Below are 19,679 nucleotides of genomic sequence, written 5' to 3' on the forward strand. Positions count from 1 at the left end.
CCTCCGCCCCGCCCACGGCTAACCCCTGGCAGCCGTTCCCGGTTCTGATTGGAAGGCAGCCTTGTCAATCTCTCCCGCCCACCAACCGTCACCGCGTCTCTCAGTGCCCCGCCCCGCCGCCGCTGCCGGGTTCCATTTTCTGGCCGGTTGGAGGCAGCAGCCGCTGCGGGGCAGCGGGGCGGGCCCGGAGCGGCGGGGGAACCCCGATGGAGGCCAGCCTGACGTGCGCCGTGTGCCTGTCCCTCTTCGAGGAGCCGGTGACGCTGCCGCTCTGCTCGCACAACTTCTGCCGGGGCTGCGTGCTCGAGTGCCTGGCCTCGGCGCAGCACCAGCAGCGGGGGCCGGGGCCGGGCCAGGGCCAGGGCCAGGGCCAGGGCCAGGGCCAGGGCCAGGCGCGGCTCCCCCGGGGCGGGCCGGGGCCGGGCCCGGGTCCGGGGCCGGGCGGGGGCCGGGTACCGTGCCCGCTGTGCAGGAAGCTCAGCCCCCTGCCCCGCGGCGGTGCGGCCGCGCTGCCCGTCAACACCACGCTGGCGGAGGTGGTGAAGCTGTACCGCTCCGGAGCGGCCGGGGAGCCCGGGGAGCAGGGCCCGGGGCTGGGGCTGGGGCCGGGGCAGGGCCCGCTGGCGCTGAGGGGCACCTGCCAGAAGCACCCGGGCCGCCTGGTGCAGCTCTACTGCCGCATGTGCCGCCGCGCCGGCTGCGGGCAGTGCGTGTCCGAGGAGCACCAGGGCATCTTCCACTCCGTCAACCTGCTGGACACGGTGTTCCAGGAGGAGAAAGTAAGCGCTCGGCTCCGCGCGGGGCACCCCCAGCCCCCTCCCTTTGGTGCTTGGGACTCGTGTGTGCGTGCTGACAGGCTGTGCCGGAAAAAAACACGCTCATGCCGAGAGCTTGTGGTATGCCTGGGTCCGGTTTTACAGGCTTCTGCGAGATGCTAGCTCTGTTCAAAGAAAACAAAACCCACACCCACAGATACTTCCTTCACAGGCTCTCTGAGCTGCTATTTGGGGTAATAGGTAATAATGACACACTTAGAAATAGATGGTTTAGGTAACCAATAATAAAAGTAAAAACCAAAATGCGCTTCTGTTTACGTGAAAACAACTGCCTGGCCTGTTCGTTTGTAGTGGCAGCAATACTTGTGATTTTTGCCAAGGTTCCCAGCATTATGGTAGAGTGAGCCATCCTTGTCGTATGCGGGTTGGGTAACTGAGACAGAACCTCAGGACGGTGGTGAAGAGGGCTGTCGTGGCTTAGAAAATAAACCCCACGTTATATGAGTTAATTTGAAGCCACTGCTGTTGTTTTTTTATTATTATCATTTTTTTTGTCTTCAACCTAATTCTTTACTGGCCAGGGCTAGAACTGGAAAAGAATAAAGTAACTTATGTTTTCAAGAAAGGTAGGAAGTTAATGTGCGTTGTTGAGGCGTTGCTTCATATATAGGTAATGAACTAATTGGAAACAATGGTGTGGAAGAGGGTGTAGAACATGTAGGACTTACTGTCCACTAACTAGAGACTTCAAGGTAGTAGTGCAGTAGGTTTTTCTGTTTGCTGTTAATAATCACTTTCTTAGAAACACTTCTTAGTTTTAAGAAGCTTATGTTTTCAGGGAGACCATGTCAGTGGAAAGGGATGGTTTGGTTGTTAGAAGCTGAAGAACAGCACTGACTGTCATTAAGCTATGAGTTGGTTTTGGCACTGATTTACTTCCTGTTCCTCTTTCCAATCACCAATTATCTGTCATTCAGGAAACAAGAGAAAAAGAGTCTTTGCACAACAGTTTTTTTGTGTAAAATTTAGTGATAATATAATGCGGTAAGGAAGGAAAAAACAGTGGTGATACTGGTTAAAACAAGAATAACTTTGTTATGGTTAGCTTTCTATTTGTTTATTAAAAACACTTTTTTTTTTTTTTTTGAGACATTTAAAAAGTGTATCATACACATGCTTATCAAGCAGGAACAAATGCAGCATTCAAACAAATTGTGATAGATATGTGTGTTTTTGGTTTTTTTTAAAAAAGTGTGTTGTTTTTTTTTTAATAAAAGGAAAAAAATCTGAGGAAAACTGTGTTTTAGCTATAAAGTAACCCTATAGCCATTGTAGCATTTGTATTGTAGATGAGCCTAAAGCCATTACTATGAGAAAGAGAGTTATATCAAAAGCAAGTTTGTCTGCTGTTCCAGGGAAGCGTTGAATGTTATCAAATGTTTTGAATGACTGCTTTTGTTGATATGTTGTACCCCATGATGTGGTTCTAGACAACCACTGAAATGTGTTAACTTTATTTATGGAGTTATTCTAACCATTTCAATTGTATTTCAATTGTCTTACAGTTAACCTTCTTCAGTAGTCTGAAAAAAATGAGAATAATAAACGAGAAGCTGATGAATGAAGTCTCAAGTCATCCAAATGATACTGATGTGAGTTACACATGCTGACTTTTTAAAATTTATCTATATAGAGAGTTATAAAAAGCTTGATAACACCAACTTGGTTCTCTTCTCATAATAGGTTAATTACAACAATAGAGTACGCTGGTACTTTGTATGGTACGGACGTGTCCTGAACTTAGTTTAAAAAAATAAAAAAGTCTATGTAGACACTGCTGCTTGCATCATCATCTGTTTTTGTATTCTCATGCTTCTAGATGGTGGTGAATAGTGAAGCAGACATAATTGCACTGGAATTTGGAGAAATTTTCAGAACTCTGGAAATGAAAAAGCAGCAATTGATAGAAGATCTTGAAAATCAAAGAAGTAAAAAAGAGAAGGAGTTTCAGATTTGGAAGAAGATGAAGGAAACTCACAAGAAAACCATTGAGAATTTTTTGAAGGACTGTGAAAAGCTTGTACATGAATGTGACCCTCAGCGTTTCCTAGAGGTAATGGCCCTTCTGTTACTGCTTGAGTTGTACTGTGAAGCTCTGATGTCATACAGAGCCTGATACTTCATTCAGTGTGATAATGAATGGATTGTGAAAAACAAATTCAACAAATAGAAAAACAAGACCTAAAATTACTTGTCACTTTACCCTCTTTTAAAACAGTGCTTTTCATTTTAGAGAAGCCTGACAATCTTTCTTTACGGCTTAGATATTTAATGAATTCAGTAGACACTGTTTTCTTCACATGATTAAAGCTGCTGAAATTAATATTGGCTGTTTAGCTGTTGATGTAACACTTACTGTTTTATGCTAACAGCTATGAAAGTCAGCTGCCTTGATGCTGGATAGAGAGTTATTTGTTAGTACTGCCACCAACCTTCTCTCATGTTTATATGCTTTTTTCATGTTTATTTTAAAGTGTTCTGTATATTAAGCACTTTAATTGCATCTGTAAATTTGAAGATACCAAAAAAAGCTTTTTGGTGAGAGGTTAGAGCCAGATCTGGTAAGCTATCTGAGCTGCGAGGTGGAATACTATGTTGGGATACCTGAGGTAAAAGATGACTATAGATTCTAAAACCTGCTGTAGTCTTTGCATGGAGCTGTGCAGCCTATTGAAAGCTACCTCAAGTACTTCTGATACAGTCCTGACATACACTATATATTGACCAGTATATATGTTTCTATAAAAGATGCTCTAAGTCTTCCTCATAGTGTTTAAGGGAACTGGAGAGGAAAAATTGAGAGCAATGATAGAGGAGCTCAAGATACAAGCCTACATCCTCACTTTTACCTAAGGTAGCAGGGATCTTTTCATCTAGTTTTAAACTAGCTGGTTGATTTACGTCCAGTGCTGTGCTGCAACTGAATGGAATTTTTAAGAAGTACTTTGTTTAATTAAGTTTCTGCTAACAACTAGTTAAGGAAAACCTGACTTTTGGATAGAAGCCACCCCTGCTTGTGGAAGAAATATTCTGACTCCAGCAATTAGTAGGCTTTAAGCATAACACCTTTCTTACTGTCCTCTATAGCAGTACACAGCTGATTTCAGTAAGGTTGATTTGTTGTTGTTTTCAACAACATTACTGTAATGTCACCAAACATTTATATGAAAGCAGCTAGTTTATAATCCAGTCAGTTTTTTCATTACACATTCTCTGGGAACTGTCACTTGAGTCCAACTCAGTGGATTTCATATTGCTATGATATGACTGCTTTAAAACAAAAACATAAATTTCTTTAATCTTAGTGTGATAATACCTTAATAGCAGAGGATCATCTCACCGGGCAGAAAATATTCTCTTACCTGAGTATTCACAAGTATCTGAAACGGATTAGATAATCACATAGGTCATGATTTGTTTTATTGGAATACTTCAATTTGGCTCAAATAATTTTTTCTTTGTTAACGCACAGTTAATAAATCGTGGGTCCAGGCTTACCTTTGTCTTGTGTTTTGTTTGGCTGCTCTTTTTTTGTTATTGTTTTTGATTTTTCATAGGCTTATCTCCTGTGGTTTGGTGAAATTAAGACAGGGAGTTTAATCTCTGAAGTATTTTGGTAAAGTGGTGATCTATTTTTTTTTTGGGAGAGAGTTGGAGGAAAGGTCTACAAATGTACTTCCAAATACATACATATCTTACAAATTCTTGTTTTATTTATAGGTGGCCTGTGGCTTGAATGCAAGGTATGTGTATTTCTTTTCATGCTTTCATAGTTCTCTTGTGTAATTTTAAGATTTAAAAACTAAGAAAATAGTTACTTTGTATATGGTCAATTATATCAACTTAAAGTAGTGTTTAGTAATAAGCTAAAATCCTTTCAGATTTTTGGATGCTCTGTGTTCCAGATTTTAGGAAATGTGTCTATTTCAGTCTATTTCAGGATTAGCTGTGATTAGAGATAAACCAGTCTTTTGAATTGGCTCTCTGACAAAAACTGAGTATTGGAATTCAACATGTGGTAATTGTGTATTTTTTCAGTATCTTATTTAAACTCAGAGCACTGAAGCGTATCTGGAACTTTCACAGTTTTCCTGTATAGCTCTTTAAGAGTGTCTGTGGAGATTCTGCAGTGTCTTCATTTTGTGTTTGCAGTGCACATACCCTGAATATTTCTCTCTAAAGATTCTCAATTATGCTTACTGCTTATGTGATGACTTTTTAAGCAGAAGTTAAGCAGGAGTGTTGAACTGGAGTTCTTGAAAATATTTTGTCTCACACTGACATTAGCAATGTTCTCTGAAAAGTGAGTATAATTTAGGTTCAGGTGTAATATATTAATAGTTTGTAATCTTCTTGCTGAACAACTTTTTCCAGCTTTTTTTTTTTCCAGAAAAAGCAGCACTCCTTTTTCAGTTGTCATTGTGCATGAAACCTAATTCAAATGATTTGTCAAGTAGTAAGTTTTAAGAAAAGTCTAGGAAACTCAGCATTTTACTGAAGACTTAACTTTTTTCTAATTTCTGTTTTACTATTTTTTTTGTTTGCTTTTGTGTTAAGCAGCTGTAATTTTGTTGTTGGTTTGTAAGCCTTAAGAGAAAGGTGTTGAGGTGTTGATTGTTTCTTTTTCAAGGATGAAGACTCAGCTTGACCTGATGAGTATAGCATCCAGCTATGAAAAACCACCAGAGTATACTCAGAAGAAAATGGATATTAAACCTGTGGTTAATGAAATCTTGGCTTTGAAGCTAGTGCCAGTTAACGTAGACATGGCTAAAGGTAGGGAAAAAGGACTTAAGGGACAAGATTCAGGATGTCTGTCATTCTAGTAACCTGCAACTTGTGGTACTGATTGCTCATAAGCACTCAGTATAGCAAGAGTATCCAAAAGTTCAGAAAGCTTATGAGTAAACTAATGCAAGATAAATTCATCAAGGACTACATTTTGCGAATGTGCTTTTTCCAGAAAGTCCCTTGTCTATGGTTTTGGAAGCTAAGGGAAGTATTATTTTCCTTTTTGCAACCAGTATGGCCAATGTTAGAAATGCAGATTTCTAGGCTGTTGAACTAGAAGATTGAATGCTGTGATTAAATACTTTTATGCACACACGCTTTTACCCCATGTATGTTTTACATGAGGGCAGGTGTCTTCAGGCATTTAGAAAAGCTTGTAAGCAGGCCTCCTGCTTTATATCACATAAGTTTAGCCAAATACTGTGTCCTACTTAGGGCAATATTATTTTGTTCTTAATTGGAGTCTATATTTAGATTCAAAGGAACTTTTCAGGATGTAAACACAGGAATAAAATAATCATATGGCTCATGGTAGCACAGGTTTCATGGCTTTTTGGTGGGATTTTTTTTTTTTTTTTTGTAATAGAAGTCCACTAATAAGTGCCTGTAGTACCCTTCAGGAATGTGCCTGCAGCCTACATTTAATTTTCTGTTATTCCTTAAGTTTTGAGAATATTTGTTTTAACAGCATAATGTTCATATTAAAGCAGTATTTTGTTGATTTAGAAAAACTGATTTATTTATTTTTTAAGTTGTAACCATTTTATCTTGAAAATGATTACGTTATTTCCCATACATAATACGCTCTCCAACGGTTTTCTTTTTTCTTGTCTTTCCAATAGACCTACCTTCTGGAGGAAATCAGAACTCAACAAAAAATACTATAAAGCAATGGCAGGACCAGAAGAATATGCCCAAAATGTTTATTGTAAGTTGTTGACTATGTAGCTACAACTCTGCATTTTTTGTTGTTGCTGTTTTGTCCTATTAAAAAAAAAAAAAAAAGGAATAAAATGTCTGCTGCAAAACATTTTTCAGCCAGTAGCAGGACAAGAGGAAGCACTGACAGACGGTGGCAGGATCTGTACTCGCTTAATGTCAATATCAGAAATGTCAGCGTTTCAGAATATGAGTCATGAGGTATGGTTGAATATCTGTTTTAAGTATGACTTAAGTTACTATTTGTTATGACACAACTTTCTACATATGCTTTTATACTGTCTTATTTTTTTTGGTGTCTTTTTTTTTCTAGTAGACAGGTACCTGTCTATTTCTGGAATGCAAATCTGACTATGCTAGTAAAGTTACCGTTTTTCTCACTTAAAAGCAGTTACATGTGGTGGGTGGCTGAGTGAATATTGTTCTTTGCAGGAAGAATCTTGTTACGGTTAGTGAAGCATGGCTGGCAGTGAATCACATAATGTATGTTGTGAGAATGCTGATGGCAGATGGTTAAGTAGTTTAGGTCCTTGGAATATAGAAATATTTCTGTTATTTTGGAGAATGTTACCTAGTCCCATTGCAAACACAACTTATAAGGTTAAGTATAACCAGTGAAATACTAAATTAGTTTTGAAAGGTTCTTTTTTGTAACAATTTGAGAATTTTTCAATGTCAAGGCTAGTGTAATTAGCTATTCCTTGTTTTTTTCAGTCACTTTAAATACAGCTTTTCCCATTTGCTAGTACTGCAATGCATGCTTTGTCATCAGGACTCTATATGTGTCTCATTCAATTGTTTTTAAAGAATTTATTCCATAACTTGCTTTTTTGCCTTTTATCTAGCAGCAAAAGAAAAATACAACATAAATGCATATTATAGAATATACAATAAATTTTCTTTAATTTTAAGAGTTTTATCACCTCTGAATTCACAAATGCTCTATCTGGCTTAATAACTAGATTCTTTCCTATAACTGTAGGAGCTACGTTATAAATACTACATGGAACGTCAGAAACTTGCTGATGAGTTCAAGACACAAACTTTACCTGCAAATAAGAAACATAAATTTGTGGCTGCTGAGGCTTTGAAGGATAAGTCCTCAGGAATTCCTTCTGTATCTTTACCTACCACAGCAAATAACACAAATGGAGTGAATATGGGAATCCTGCAAAAAGAAGGTGGTTTTGATGAGTTAAACTTTTTTGGAACCGGTAATCATAGGATCCCATACACCGCTACTAACTTTTCTGAAAAAAATGGTAACTTAAGCTTAGTTCATGAAAGAGGTTCTGAGGAAACAACCACTCCAGCCTTATCAGAAAACACTAAAGATTTATTAATGAGAGAAAAAATGCCAATGCAGTCATCAGCAGTTACTGTTTCGAATGGAGTGGACACAAATTCTAGCATTCTGGGAGGCGTAGCAGCGTCAGTAGCTGTTACTGTTTCAAATTCAGAATTTTTAGATGTTTCTGCAGAAAGACCTTCTGCTTCACCCTTTGCTTTTGGTGCATGTAGCAACTCACTACCCAGAGTTACTAAAGATGCAGCTACATTTTCTTTTAAAAAGGAAGCCAGTAAATATGTTTTCCCTAAATTTTATCTAGGGAAATGTGATCGTGAAGCTAAAGCAGTTAACCAGGGTGGAAACAAATTCGGAAAACATAGTTCTGTAACTAAAACCACAGTTTCTGATGCTTCAAACAGTTGTAATGTAGAATTAGCAGAAAATAAGAAAACTTGTTTTTCATTTCCCTTTGACCATTCAGAAAGAGATTGTTCTGCAGTATCAGGAGTCAGCAATTCATCCAAGATTTTACCATTATCCTCATTTTCTAACCAATCAGAGAAGCCAGCTGACCAAAATACATTATCTCACATGGTAGAAAATGCATTTTCTCCAAAGAAAACTGTAGAAAATGATACGCTGAAACCATCTGTCTCAGTGGAGCAAAAAGCTAATGCATCAGAATCCATCACAACAGCACCTTGCAGTACTTCAGAAACCGGCATTGCAGCTGGGGTGGATGATGTCTCAGAGTCTTCCCTTCTCCCCAGCACGTGTGTATTTTCCTTCAAAAATAACTGTTTTCAGTTGCCATCACCAGTGTTTTCATTTGGAAGTATTGTTAAAAATACAACTGATTCACTGACTTCCTCCTCCATTTTTTTGTCTAGCAATGGTACTGAAAAAAGTGAACAAGAGAAGATGAAACCTCTTGACAAAACACCTCTAAATCTAGTAAAGTCTGCATCTCCAGAGTGTACAGAGACTGCATCTAGACACAGTCACCCAAAAGATGAAGGTTCTTTTCCAATGGGCTCATCTAAGAAAATAGAAAGTGCAGAAATACTTGCTGATAGTAATTCTTCTTGTAGTCCACTTTTATGTTCAGCTGTCCTTCCTGCTAAAGATGAGAATGCATCATCTGATCACCTGACCATTACTTCAACACAACAGGAAGTAAAGGTAAAAGATCAAGGAAGTATTGCTGAAAACAACTGCTCTATTCCTGGGAGGGAAGATGAACTTAAGTCCAGAATGCTTCAGAATGCAGCTTGTTCTGCTCCGGGCATGTGCAATGATTCAGTTTCAAGAGCTTCTGTACTTACAGTAAATGAGTCTGGAGGAATGCTGAGTGACAGTGATTCTGACACTGAAGCGCTAAGTCAAACGTCTGTGTCTAGTGATACCAGCAGTGTATCAGAATATTTTTCTGTTGCAGAAGACAAGATACCTACTAGAAGAAAATCAGAGGCATGAAGAGAGTGTGAAATGGAACACAGCTATGTTAAAGACAGAATTAAATAAACACTACAGCGCAGATACTTGTGATTTTACAACTTTGTCCTGTGTGAATCTTGCGATTTAAGGTATCCAGTAGAAACATACTTGAGTATCAGCAAGTACCATATACTAAAGTATTTTTTGTAGCACAATCCAAACTGAAGATGAAGTCTTTAACAAGACATTTTCAGTTAAATATGACCACACATCTTACATCATTAAGAATGAAGACCTTCCAGGAAGTGCTACTGGTGTATGTGTGGGTAGTAGGGGTTTAAGGTGTCCCAGAAGGCAGGCACAGTGAAGCCTCAGCAACACGAAGCAGAATGTTGCTGCTTTAGTACAACAGCACTTGCACTAGGGTTGTGTTAGTAAGGGAGTATTGACAAAATTGTTCTGGTAAGCATGGAAGATGAGCCATGGTGAAAATAAAGGACATTACTGAAAATCTTCTTTGAGCTCCCTTTGACTGTATTCTTTTTCTGTGCTGTATTTAATGGATATTTAAGTTACAACTCCTAGTTTAGTTTCTTTTACACACTGGAAATTGAAAATGTTCTTGCAATGTTCTTGGTATACAGGGTGTAAGGGTATTGGCTACACTTGTGAAATGCTATATTTACAAAAAGTAACTCAGTTATAAAAGGAATGAGGTGCTTTTTACATACACAATTAAAAATGAAATGAATATCATTGAATATCACACAATGAATTGTGTGGTAACTAGAAAGACTACTCCACTGGGAAGCATGAACATGGTAAGGTCTAAGTAAGGTCACTTCTATAATAGTTGTGCAAGATGGGTGTCTATAGACTAAATGTCTATATAGGCATGATTTGCCAGATAGTAAAGAACAAATGGAGTAAATTTTATTTTCCACACAGAGTTAAAACAGTATCTTCTACCACTATGTTCTATTTTAATCCTAACTTTATTTCACACATTTAAAAAAAGTTTAATCTGTTGATGTTAGCTTGGCAGCCCTACCTAGCTACATGTGCTTTTTTTTTTTTTCCACTGCATCTCTCAGCAACACATTGTACTTAGTAGTTTAATGCTGTTCACAGAGATCACAAGTCAAAAAAAAAAATCATCTGTGATCAGTTGATGTGCACCAGAGCTAATTCAAAGCAAGGGAATTCTGCATTGACTTTAATGCATGTTTTACTTACTAAAATAACTTTCCCCACTTTCTTGATTGTCATAAAGTTGTGTTTGGCCATGAGAGATGCTGTCAAAGCCCAGTTTTCCTGGGTTATCTAAGCATTATGTTTGTGCATATATATTTAGACTAAAAGTAGACAAATGTGTGGTTAGACTGAAGAATTGTCAATGTATGAAAATACTACTATATTACTTTTTCAGAAGAAAAAACAAGGAAATAGAAAACATTTTAGTCAGTTGGTGTTGCAAGGAATTTTGACAAGTACTACACTAAGGTGTAGCCTTTGGTCTTTCTAATTCAAGGCTACAACAGGTGAAAAATGAGGCAATTCTATGTATGGTTGCAAAATTTTATTAAGCAAACTTCGTTTTTATACAAACCTTCTTTACACATCAAGTTTTGTAGGCTAAAACTGCAGAATGAGTTAAGAGCTTTCATAAAAGTTCAGGAAGGTGCTACATAATAAAACAGCAACCTTGGAAAAATATTTAGAACAATTTAATTGCTGAAGTAATGCATTGAAAGTTTCCAATGTTGTCCTATATGCAATTAGTCCCTGAGATTATCTTTGATTATATTTACTAAGTATATTTGAGAGTTGTCTTAACATAAATCACTTCTTGGAAAAAAAAATCTAAAATACAAAAATATACTATTATCTACTTTCACAGTCTATTAAAAACAATAAGTTTATCTTACAACAGCTAAAATATCAAGATTTTGCATAGTAAACTTTGTATTACTAAAACTGGATATTACTGAGGTTTTACTTTGAAACGTATTTGAGAACTCAGTCACTTCCTAATGTAAAAGGTAGTTAATCATAGGTGTGGTAAGAGTATGATGTACTGCTGGCTTTCAGGTCTGTGGGTTTGTTTGTTTTTGGTGGTGGTGTCTTGTTTTTCAGTTACACTCTTGATTATCCAGATTACCCAGAAGAACTAGACGGCAGCCAGTTTTTTACTGTAGTTTTCTCCTAGTTTTTGAAATGCCAGTAGAACATTATCATTTGGATCATCACATAGTTCACTCAGTGATACTCTGTTAAAAAAATAATTAAAAAAAAAAAGCATTATTTCATTTTATTTCTTAAATATATTGAATATTAAAAAAGCAGGTGTTGATCATACCCTATAGACTTAATGACGAGTAAAAAATCCTTGAGCAGGTAGTAAGCTTCTCCTTCGTTTAACCTAAAAAATAATAAATAAATAGTTATGGTACTGTTTAACTGTTAAAGCTTGCCATGTAGGCTATGTAAGGATTCAAAGAGCATATTCTATGGCCTCAAACTCTGATACAACTAGGGATTACTGTAGAATAACTAAAAGCTTAGAATATAATTAATAATACTATGGAGATACATGTTTCTGTAATTATGTTAAAAATACATGACTCATGATTTGTATTTGGAAAAGAAATGCATTAATACTGCTAACATGTTTTAGCTCTTTGAATAACTAAGCTAAACGGTAAGGCTGTGCTTCAGATGAAATTGTTGGCTAAATGGAGTAGGAGACATAGGAGGGTAGTTTTCTACAGATAGCTAAGATCCTGTACTTTGCAAAGACAATGGGTAATTAGTGGGCTGCAGCTTAATAAATCTCAATTCCAAATTGTTAAAAATACCACTAATTTTTAAGACATAAAATTGTAGTCAGTATTATATTACAAATAAGGAGCATATTTCCTTGTGTCTTGACAACGCAGCATTCATGCCAAACTTTGCTATTTCACTAAGAACTACTACCTGCTCTAGAAAACCTGCTTTGGCAGAGGAGTTGGACACGATGATCTCTTGAGGTCCCTTCTAACCCTTACAATTCTGTGATTCTGTGAACAGTTCATGGAATGTATGTTCTAACTCTTTACATCAGATTTTTCTTTGAAGAGCTTACAAAAAAGCGGATATAAAATTGTTCTATCTACCTCAGGGAGCAGAAAGAGATGGTATTTTGTTATTCACATATAAAAGTGCTGAGGATGAAGGTAAAACAAAGATAGTTGATAGAGTAGTGGGGAGAGTGAGCTTGTGACTGATCTTTTGGGAATAAAACTCTTGTGAATTGCTTGATTAAGGCCAAGTTAAAAGTTTTATAAAGAGAAGAGATAAAATTATTGGACAATATAATGCAAAGAGATGCACCTGCCAAATGAGATGTGTTGTCATTGTTACCACTTTTTTTTTTTGAGTTTATATTTTTGAAGCAGTAAGCAACAAGAAGTAGTTTGGTCAAACTTTGGCACAATCTCAGAATGATCTGTTATTAAAGTCAAGACTTCACATTTACAGTACTGTTTTGAAAATCCAGCTAATGCTTTATAGCCATTGCCACAGGACATTAATGCAGTATATGTTTTGTACTCATTATGACATTCCATTTTAATCATATTTAACATATAGAATCATAGAATATCCTGAGTTGGAAGGGACCCTTAAGGATCATCAAGTCCAACTCTTGACACCGCACAGGTCTACCCAAAAGTTCAGACCATGTGACTAAGTGCACAGTCCAATCTCTTCTTAAATTCAGTCAGGCTCGGTGCAGTGACCACTTCCCTGGGGAGCCTGTTCCAGTGTGCAACCACTCTCTCTGTGAAGAACCCCCTCCTGATGTCAAGCCTAAACTTCCCCTGCCTCAGCTTAACCCCGTTCCCGCGGGTCCTGTCGCTGGTGTTAATGGAGAAAAGGTCTCCTGCCTCTTGACACCCCCTTACGAGGAAGTTGTAGACTGCGATGAGGTCTCCCCTCAGCCTCCTCTTCTCCAGGCTGAACAGGCCCAGTGCCCTCAGCCGTTCCTCGTACGTCTTCCCCTCCAGGCCTTTCACCATCTTCGTAGCCCTCCTCTGGACACTCTCCAACAGTTTCATGTCCTTTTTATACTGTGGTGCCCAGAACTGCACACAGTACTCGAGGTGAGGCCGCACCAGCGCAGAGTAGAACGGGACAATCACCTCCCTCGACCTACTAGCGATGCCGTGCTTGATGCACCCCAGGACACGGTTGGCCCTCCTGGCTGCCAGGGCACACTGCTGGCTCATATTCAACTTGCTGTCTACCACGACCCCCAGATCCCTCTCTTCTAGGCTGCTCTCCAGCGTCTCATCGCCCAGTCTGTACATGCAGCCAGGGTTTCCCCGTCCCAGGTGCAGGACCCGGCACTTGCTCTTATTGAACTTCATGCGGTTGGCGATCGCCCAGCTCTCCAACCTATCCAGATCCCTCTGCAAGGCCTTTCCACCCTCATTCGAGTCCACAACTCCTCCAAGTTTGGTGTCATCAGCAAACTTGCTCAAAATGCCTTCTATTCCTACATCCAGATCGTTTATAAAAATATTGAAAAGTACCGGCCCTAAAATGGAGCCTTGAGGGACCCCACTGGTGACCGCCCGCCAGCCTGACGCAGCCCCATTCACCATAACCCTTTGGGCCCTGCCCGTTAGCCAATTGCTCACCCATCGTATGATGTTTTTATTTAGCTGTATGCTGGACATTTTGTCCAGTAGGATCCTATGGGAAACCGTGTCAAAAGCCTTGCTGAAGTCCAAAAAAATCACATCAGCTGGTTTCCCTTGGTCCACCATACGGGTGATCTTATCATAAAAGGAAATCAGGTTAGTTAGGCAGGACCTACCCTTCACAAACCCATGCTGGCTGGGACCATATGGTTAATTCAGTCCCTACATTCTGGAGGGAGAAAGCTTTAAAGACAAAAAGATATGTTCATGTACCATCATGTACCATATGGAAAACAACACTACTATGTAGCTTCACTAAAGCTGGTAGTCCGTACCAGTTATCAGTTGTCAAGGCAGTCAAGGAACCATGCTTATAAAAGTCCAGTGCATATGCATTGAGTGGCAGGCGTCGTCCTTGATTATCATACTTCTTCAAGTGAAGCATAGGGCAGTTTTTAACATTAATTCCAAGGGAACGTAGCACTGCCTAAACAGAAAAAGGAAAAAAAAAGTGCTGAGTAACTATTGTGTTTTTGTTGCTGCATCTGTTGTGTTAAAACTTGCAGCTTCAGCCACACAGCTGACAAGTTCCATACTTCTAATACTGGGCCACTCAAAAACTCTGCACAAGTAGAGGTAGGCTGTAGACACAAGATAATTTGCTGAAGTGGCTTTTGCTGCTCTAGAATGCTCGTAATTACAATAAATAATAAAAATATAAAAATACAAAAAATAAAAAATAAATATAATTTAACTAGGCCACTTGTTTACTCATGAGTTTTAGACAAAGACTTTGCCGTATGTACAGGTCATGTATTCACACCCTCCTGCTGATACTTTGAATGTATCAAGCTTATGCATAGCACACTTCCCAGTTTCGATAACTTGATTTTTCTATTTTTTTTCCTAATTATTCATTATGTGGTAATGCCCTAATGCTACAAAACCCATGTAGAAGGTAACAGCAAAATGCAAGCTAACAGTAAACATACCAATTTCTATTACAGCTTACCTAATTCATGTTAGATAACAATCACTGAACTCCTAGTAAAGGTGGAAATTATCAATGCAATAATGCATACCTTTAGTAGGATCCCTGAGACTACTGTGTGATTGACTTTAAAAAAAAAAAAAAAAAAGGTGAAGAAAAGCAATCTGTGAAGCTAAGTAGCTTCAAATCAATAATTCAAATAATTTTAGAGCAATTTACCTGAGAGCCAAAAGGAATCAGACTCTTGCAAGAAAGCAAACTATTTATGGATTTTTTTTCTACAGCTACCTATTCCATGTTTTGCACTGTGACAATTTGGTGCTGCTCACTCTTTTTTGAGACTTTTCCATTTGTTTCTCCTAAAGAGAAACACTTGAGTATACTGGAAATATATATATTTCCTACATGTCAGACAGAGGCAAGAAGATTGTAGTAACTATTTTTATTAGACTGTAATAAATTTCTACCCCTCATTAAAAGTAACTTACTTTATTAACATTCTCTGCATGAAATAGATCATCGTCAACCATTCCAGATAAACACGCAAAGGGTGAGATAGCAGATATGCGTTTGGTGTTGTCCATCAAATAAGATGCTAGTTCAGAGCCATGCCATTTTTTAGTTGTAAAATCTAGATGGGAAGATTGAAATATAACATAAGCTATAATACAGACACATGATGCCTTCCCGCAATGAATTTTAGAAGAGATTTTCAGTGTGGTTAGACGATAGGAAATACAGCTAATCTAAACTTAAATCCTTCATGACAGATTTCTTTCTTCTGTTAAGAGCTTTTAAGTGACTGATCATAATATGCAGGAAAAAGCTTACTAGTGGTGAGTGTAATGAAATCTAAACATCTTTGTGACTTAAACTGTTCTCCTCAACTCATCCATAGGCAAAATAGCTAACACCATACAGCTGTGCCAAAAACAATGGAATGTTAGTATCAGAAGACTTACTTTATATCCTGCATTGAAGAACAGTTTTTTCAACTTGTATTCAGAGGTCTTAATAGAGACCCATAATAGATTTAGCTGCTATCTTCTGGATTACCAGCCAATATTTTCCATGAAGCATGGTGATCTAAAGAATGTGTACTCAACTGAGGCCACATTCGGGCTTAACAAGAACTCTGCTTTATGCAACTCCGTACAAATTTGTGTTTACAACAGCATGGCATTTCAGATGGCTTGTGGCCTGCCTATAATAGCAATCGATAGCAGAAGATCTGACTGTTTTTTTTTGTTGTTTTGTTTTGATTTTTTTGTGTTGTTTTGTTTTTGTTTGTTTTTAATGTAGTTCTAGGTGGTTTTGTTTGTTTGTTTTCCTAAGTAAAAACTTTTTCTTTCTTTCGAAGTTGTTAGCAATACTTTTAATCCTTACACTGCAACAAGTTCTGTTTTGTGTAATGGTAAGTATGCTGTAGCTACACTCTGTGATTCATAGAAAATCACAGCAATTTTACATGTTTTTTCACAGCCTCACCCCAAAGTTGGTGCAAGTCCATATGTCTATACCACCATTTCTTTGATCTTGCATTACTTTTTCTGTGAATCTAATGCAATGTATTTGTTTCTTTCAAAACAGTTTTAAAAAATGAGGAGAATACAACCCAGCCTGAATGTTATATCTTTCATTTTAATAAGAAACTTTACCATTAAATTAGAGGAGGAAATTCAATTTCTATGGTTCACATCCTGGATAAAATTAGCACTTGTAATACGAACATATATAAAAGAATTTGTCTCCTGAAAATGCAAGGCAGTCCATGTACTTATGCTTTCCTCTTGATTTGGAACACCATCATTCTGTGATTTACAGCTTTTAATTTCCTTTTTGTTCAGATAATGTATCAAGGTGTGGGGTCTCCCTATTGTTAAAATAAGCAATCTTAAATCGAAAATGAAAAAGCAAGGTTTTGCTATAGTGTTGCTTACATGATACCATCATGCAGCACTTACTAGTGCTGTCTATTGAAGAACAAAGCACAAAAATGGAAAATGTTATTTACCACCAAGCTACGTAGTACTCTATCTTCTATATAGTACTCTGTCTTGTTTTGGATTTACCTTGTTTATGTGGTAGCTTGTAAGATAACTGCTTTTTTTTATTTTTTGCGCACTAAATAAATAACTGTACCAAGGTAGGAAAAAATGAGGAATAAATAGAGTTATCTGATATATTCTAAATGCTTCCTTACTGAAAAAATATGTTTGAAGTTGTGTTGTTTTTAGAGGATGTAGGCAATAGTGGTATATTGCATTGCTTTTACATCTTCTGTCCAGGAAGTAACTATACGTAATAGTTACATATTTTTCTCCCAGTTAAAATTCATGTCACTTGGTAATTTTATACTAATATCTTCTCATACTGCTCTGGTCACTGGACAGCATCTATTGGCATAAGTAATTTAATTGATTTAACACATGGTACAATGTTCTTTAACTGTTAATTCAGTCTTAGGGCTGTTCAGATACTGAAAATCTAACCTTTTTAAGACTGAAAGCAATTCACATATCACAGGCATCTACAAATGTCTTCATAATTATATTTAAAAAGGCTTTTAATAAATAAAAAAAAAAAACTTCAAATTCTTTAAAAATAATTCCCCTTATTTCCACTATAAATTCATAAAAAAATACCAACTAAAGTGATCCTTTTCCTGTACACAACTTCTATATTGTATACAACATTTGTAAAACAAAAGTAAAATAGAAACTTTATCTCTTTATTAACATATCTGAATTCACTTTTTCTCCTTTACCAAAAAAACACCTTTCCTAATATACTCAATTTCATAAATGACGACTATGCTACCTCCCCCCCCCCTCCCCGAACTCCCTACCTGTCTTTGACAGTGGAAGTCTGTATTCTTGTTCCTTATCTGCCAGTTTGGCAGTTGTCAGAAGAAAATGAGCAAAATTTTCCGCAACTTTGGTGTTGTACTCATTTACAGCATCTGCAAAGTCTTCTGGCAGATCTTCTAGGAAGACCTGAAATAACATGCCGTTTATTGTTTAATTTGGGTAATTTCTCCAGAAGTGTAAGTTCTACAGGGGTGCATACATAAGGTATTAGTACACAGACAGGGCAGTAGTTGACAGAGGACTACAGCTCCAAATTTAACCCAATTTGTCAGACTGTTTGACTGAATTCGCATTCATGGATCTTAAAGAAATACAAACATCAATTATTTCATGCAGAAAAGACATGGAGAAAGTATAAAACTCCTAGAATTGCAGAGTACTCAGCTTTATTATTTAATGATTAGTTAACTAAAAGGGGACTTTTGGAGTGTTGCCTTTCCCAGCTCTCGTTTTGCATATCTCAGTGTTGAAAAGGTTCCCTGCCAACATGACAGACCCTGGTATTTTGCTGCCATTAGCCACAGTAGTCCAGTATTCCCTCTTATGTGACTGGCCACTTTTCAGAAATTTGTGATATTTTTTCTTCAAATGCTTCCTGGAAACTGGACAAAAAAGCATCTTCAGATGGAAAAAAAATTCCTTTGTTCTTCACAGCTGTGTCTAACAAAGCTTTAAGGGTTTGCATGAAAGAGACAATAAGAATATGTTACAAGTGATTCACTTTCTGCCCATACCCATGGTGGGTTAACTTAGTGCACAGCTAATATTAATGCTCATCTTAGCAATACTATCCTGCTGTTGGAATATGATAGCCCTAAGCCTACGGTGCCATGCACTGCAGAGAGCATGTTGGTGTCCTTACGAGTCTTTGGTACCTGGCAGAAAAAGCTACAGCTCCTTAGATAAAGACAAAATTATATTACAGTGAGGAGAATAAAGTAAATTCCCATATGGCAAAAAATATAGTTGGGTTGTATTGTATAAAGAGACAGTGTGTTGTCCATAACTTCAGATTTTGAAATATGACAGTAACACAACATGTTTAAATAATTCTTGAATAATTCAGTACTTTTCATTTAACGTGACACACAATTGCTACTTCTATGGTTGTATCAAGGCACCTTTGCCCTAATCCAGAAAGTATAGCTAGCTGCTCACCTACCAGACATCCGCAGTGAAAACACACTAGCCAACAAATTGAAACATATTCATTGAGGTGGTACACAACATAAGCTACAATAAAGACCAATCATTTATCTACCTTGGATTGGTAAAATTTGTGTCTCAATGTCATTGAGCGGGCCGGAAGATACTTCTGCCCAAACAGATTTGCTAGAATAAGCACTAGCTTTTCCAGGACATCATCTGAAAAGTCATTTGAGCCTGTCAAGACAGTAGGCACATAGGTTAAATATGAAAGTTTACCAAAAGCATTTTGCTTAAAATAACTTCCAGCTGCTATTGTCAGGAGAGATTATAACAACACTATTCAACATAGTTTTGCATTTGTTTACGTACTTCAGCTTATCTGCACAAAATGGATTTTACTCATGTAATATGACAGTAGTAGTAGTACTTTTGTTAACTTGTTGATATTCAGAGTGGTCATCCATCTTATTTACCACATGGCATTCAAATCTTGCTCTGCAGTCATAATTATTAGTTTTTCCAGATCAAATGGACTTTTCTATTTACAGCATTCTTTTTATCTCATAATTTTTCATAAACAGTACATTTAGGTTCATGGTATTAGTATTGCCATGTGCGTGTTGGTTTTGTCAGACAAAACACAAGCACTTGAAGAGTGTGTATAGGCACAGACCAACAAAATGGGGA

General features: G+C 37.7%; 2 protein-coding genes across 7 annotated transcripts in view; one reads left to right on the forward strand and one right to left on the reverse strand.

The window, feature by feature from the left end:
* Positions 1-116: 116 nt before the first annotated feature.
* Positions 117-9,810, forward strand: LOC137856150 (tripartite motif-containing protein 59-like). Of its 4 annotated transcripts, none has more exons than XM_068681188.1 (9): positions 117-779; positions 2,342-2,428; positions 2,656-2,889; positions 4,557-4,579; positions 5,467-5,612; positions 6,470-6,555; positions 6,666-6,767; positions 7,549-7,747; positions 8,748-8,923. In XM_068681188.1, the coding sequence occupies exons 1-9, from the start codon at positions 207-209 to the stop codon at positions 8,780-8,782; spliced, it is 1,485 nt and encodes a 494-aa protein (XP_068537289.1). In that variant the 5' UTR covers positions 117-206; the 3' UTR covers positions 8,783-8,923. The 4 variants fall into 4 exon arrangements, with proteins under 4 accessions (XP_068537289.1, XP_068537287.1, XP_068537288.1 ...); XM_068681186.1 differs by having other exon boundaries at positions 118-779; positions 7,549-8,630; positions 8,748-9,810; XM_068681187.1 differs by having other exon boundaries at positions 118-779; positions 8,339-9,810.
* A 1,048-nt stretch (positions 9,811-10,858) lies between these two features.
* DDX60 (DExD/H-box helicase 60) overlaps positions 10,859-19,679 on the reverse strand; it is a 47,565-nt gene continuing 38,744 nt past the window's right edge. For all 3 annotated transcript variants that reach the window (XM_068681182.1, XM_068681183.1, XM_068681180.1), the window contains exons 33-38: positions 19,105-19,226; positions 17,822-17,969; positions 15,462-15,604; positions 14,318-14,469; positions 11,654-11,716; positions 10,859-11,564 (exon numbers count right to left, since the gene is read on the reverse strand). In XM_068681182.1, coding sequence (XP_068537283.1) covers positions 11,465-11,564; positions 11,654-11,716; positions 14,318-14,469; positions 15,462-15,604; positions 17,822-17,969; positions 19,105-19,226 — 728 coding nt within the window. In that variant the 3' untranslated portion in view covers positions 10,859-11,464. The remainder of the gene's footprint in view (positions 11,565-11,653; positions 11,717-14,317; positions 14,470-15,461; positions 15,605-17,821; positions 17,970-19,104; positions 19,227-19,679) is intronic.

This window comes from Anas acuta, chromosome 4, assembly GCF_963932015.1.
Source record: "Anas acuta chromosome 4, bAnaAcu1.1, whole genome shotgun sequence".
NCBI classification, from domain to species: Eukaryota; Metazoa; Chordata; class Aves; order Anseriformes; family Anatidae; genus Anas; species Anas acuta.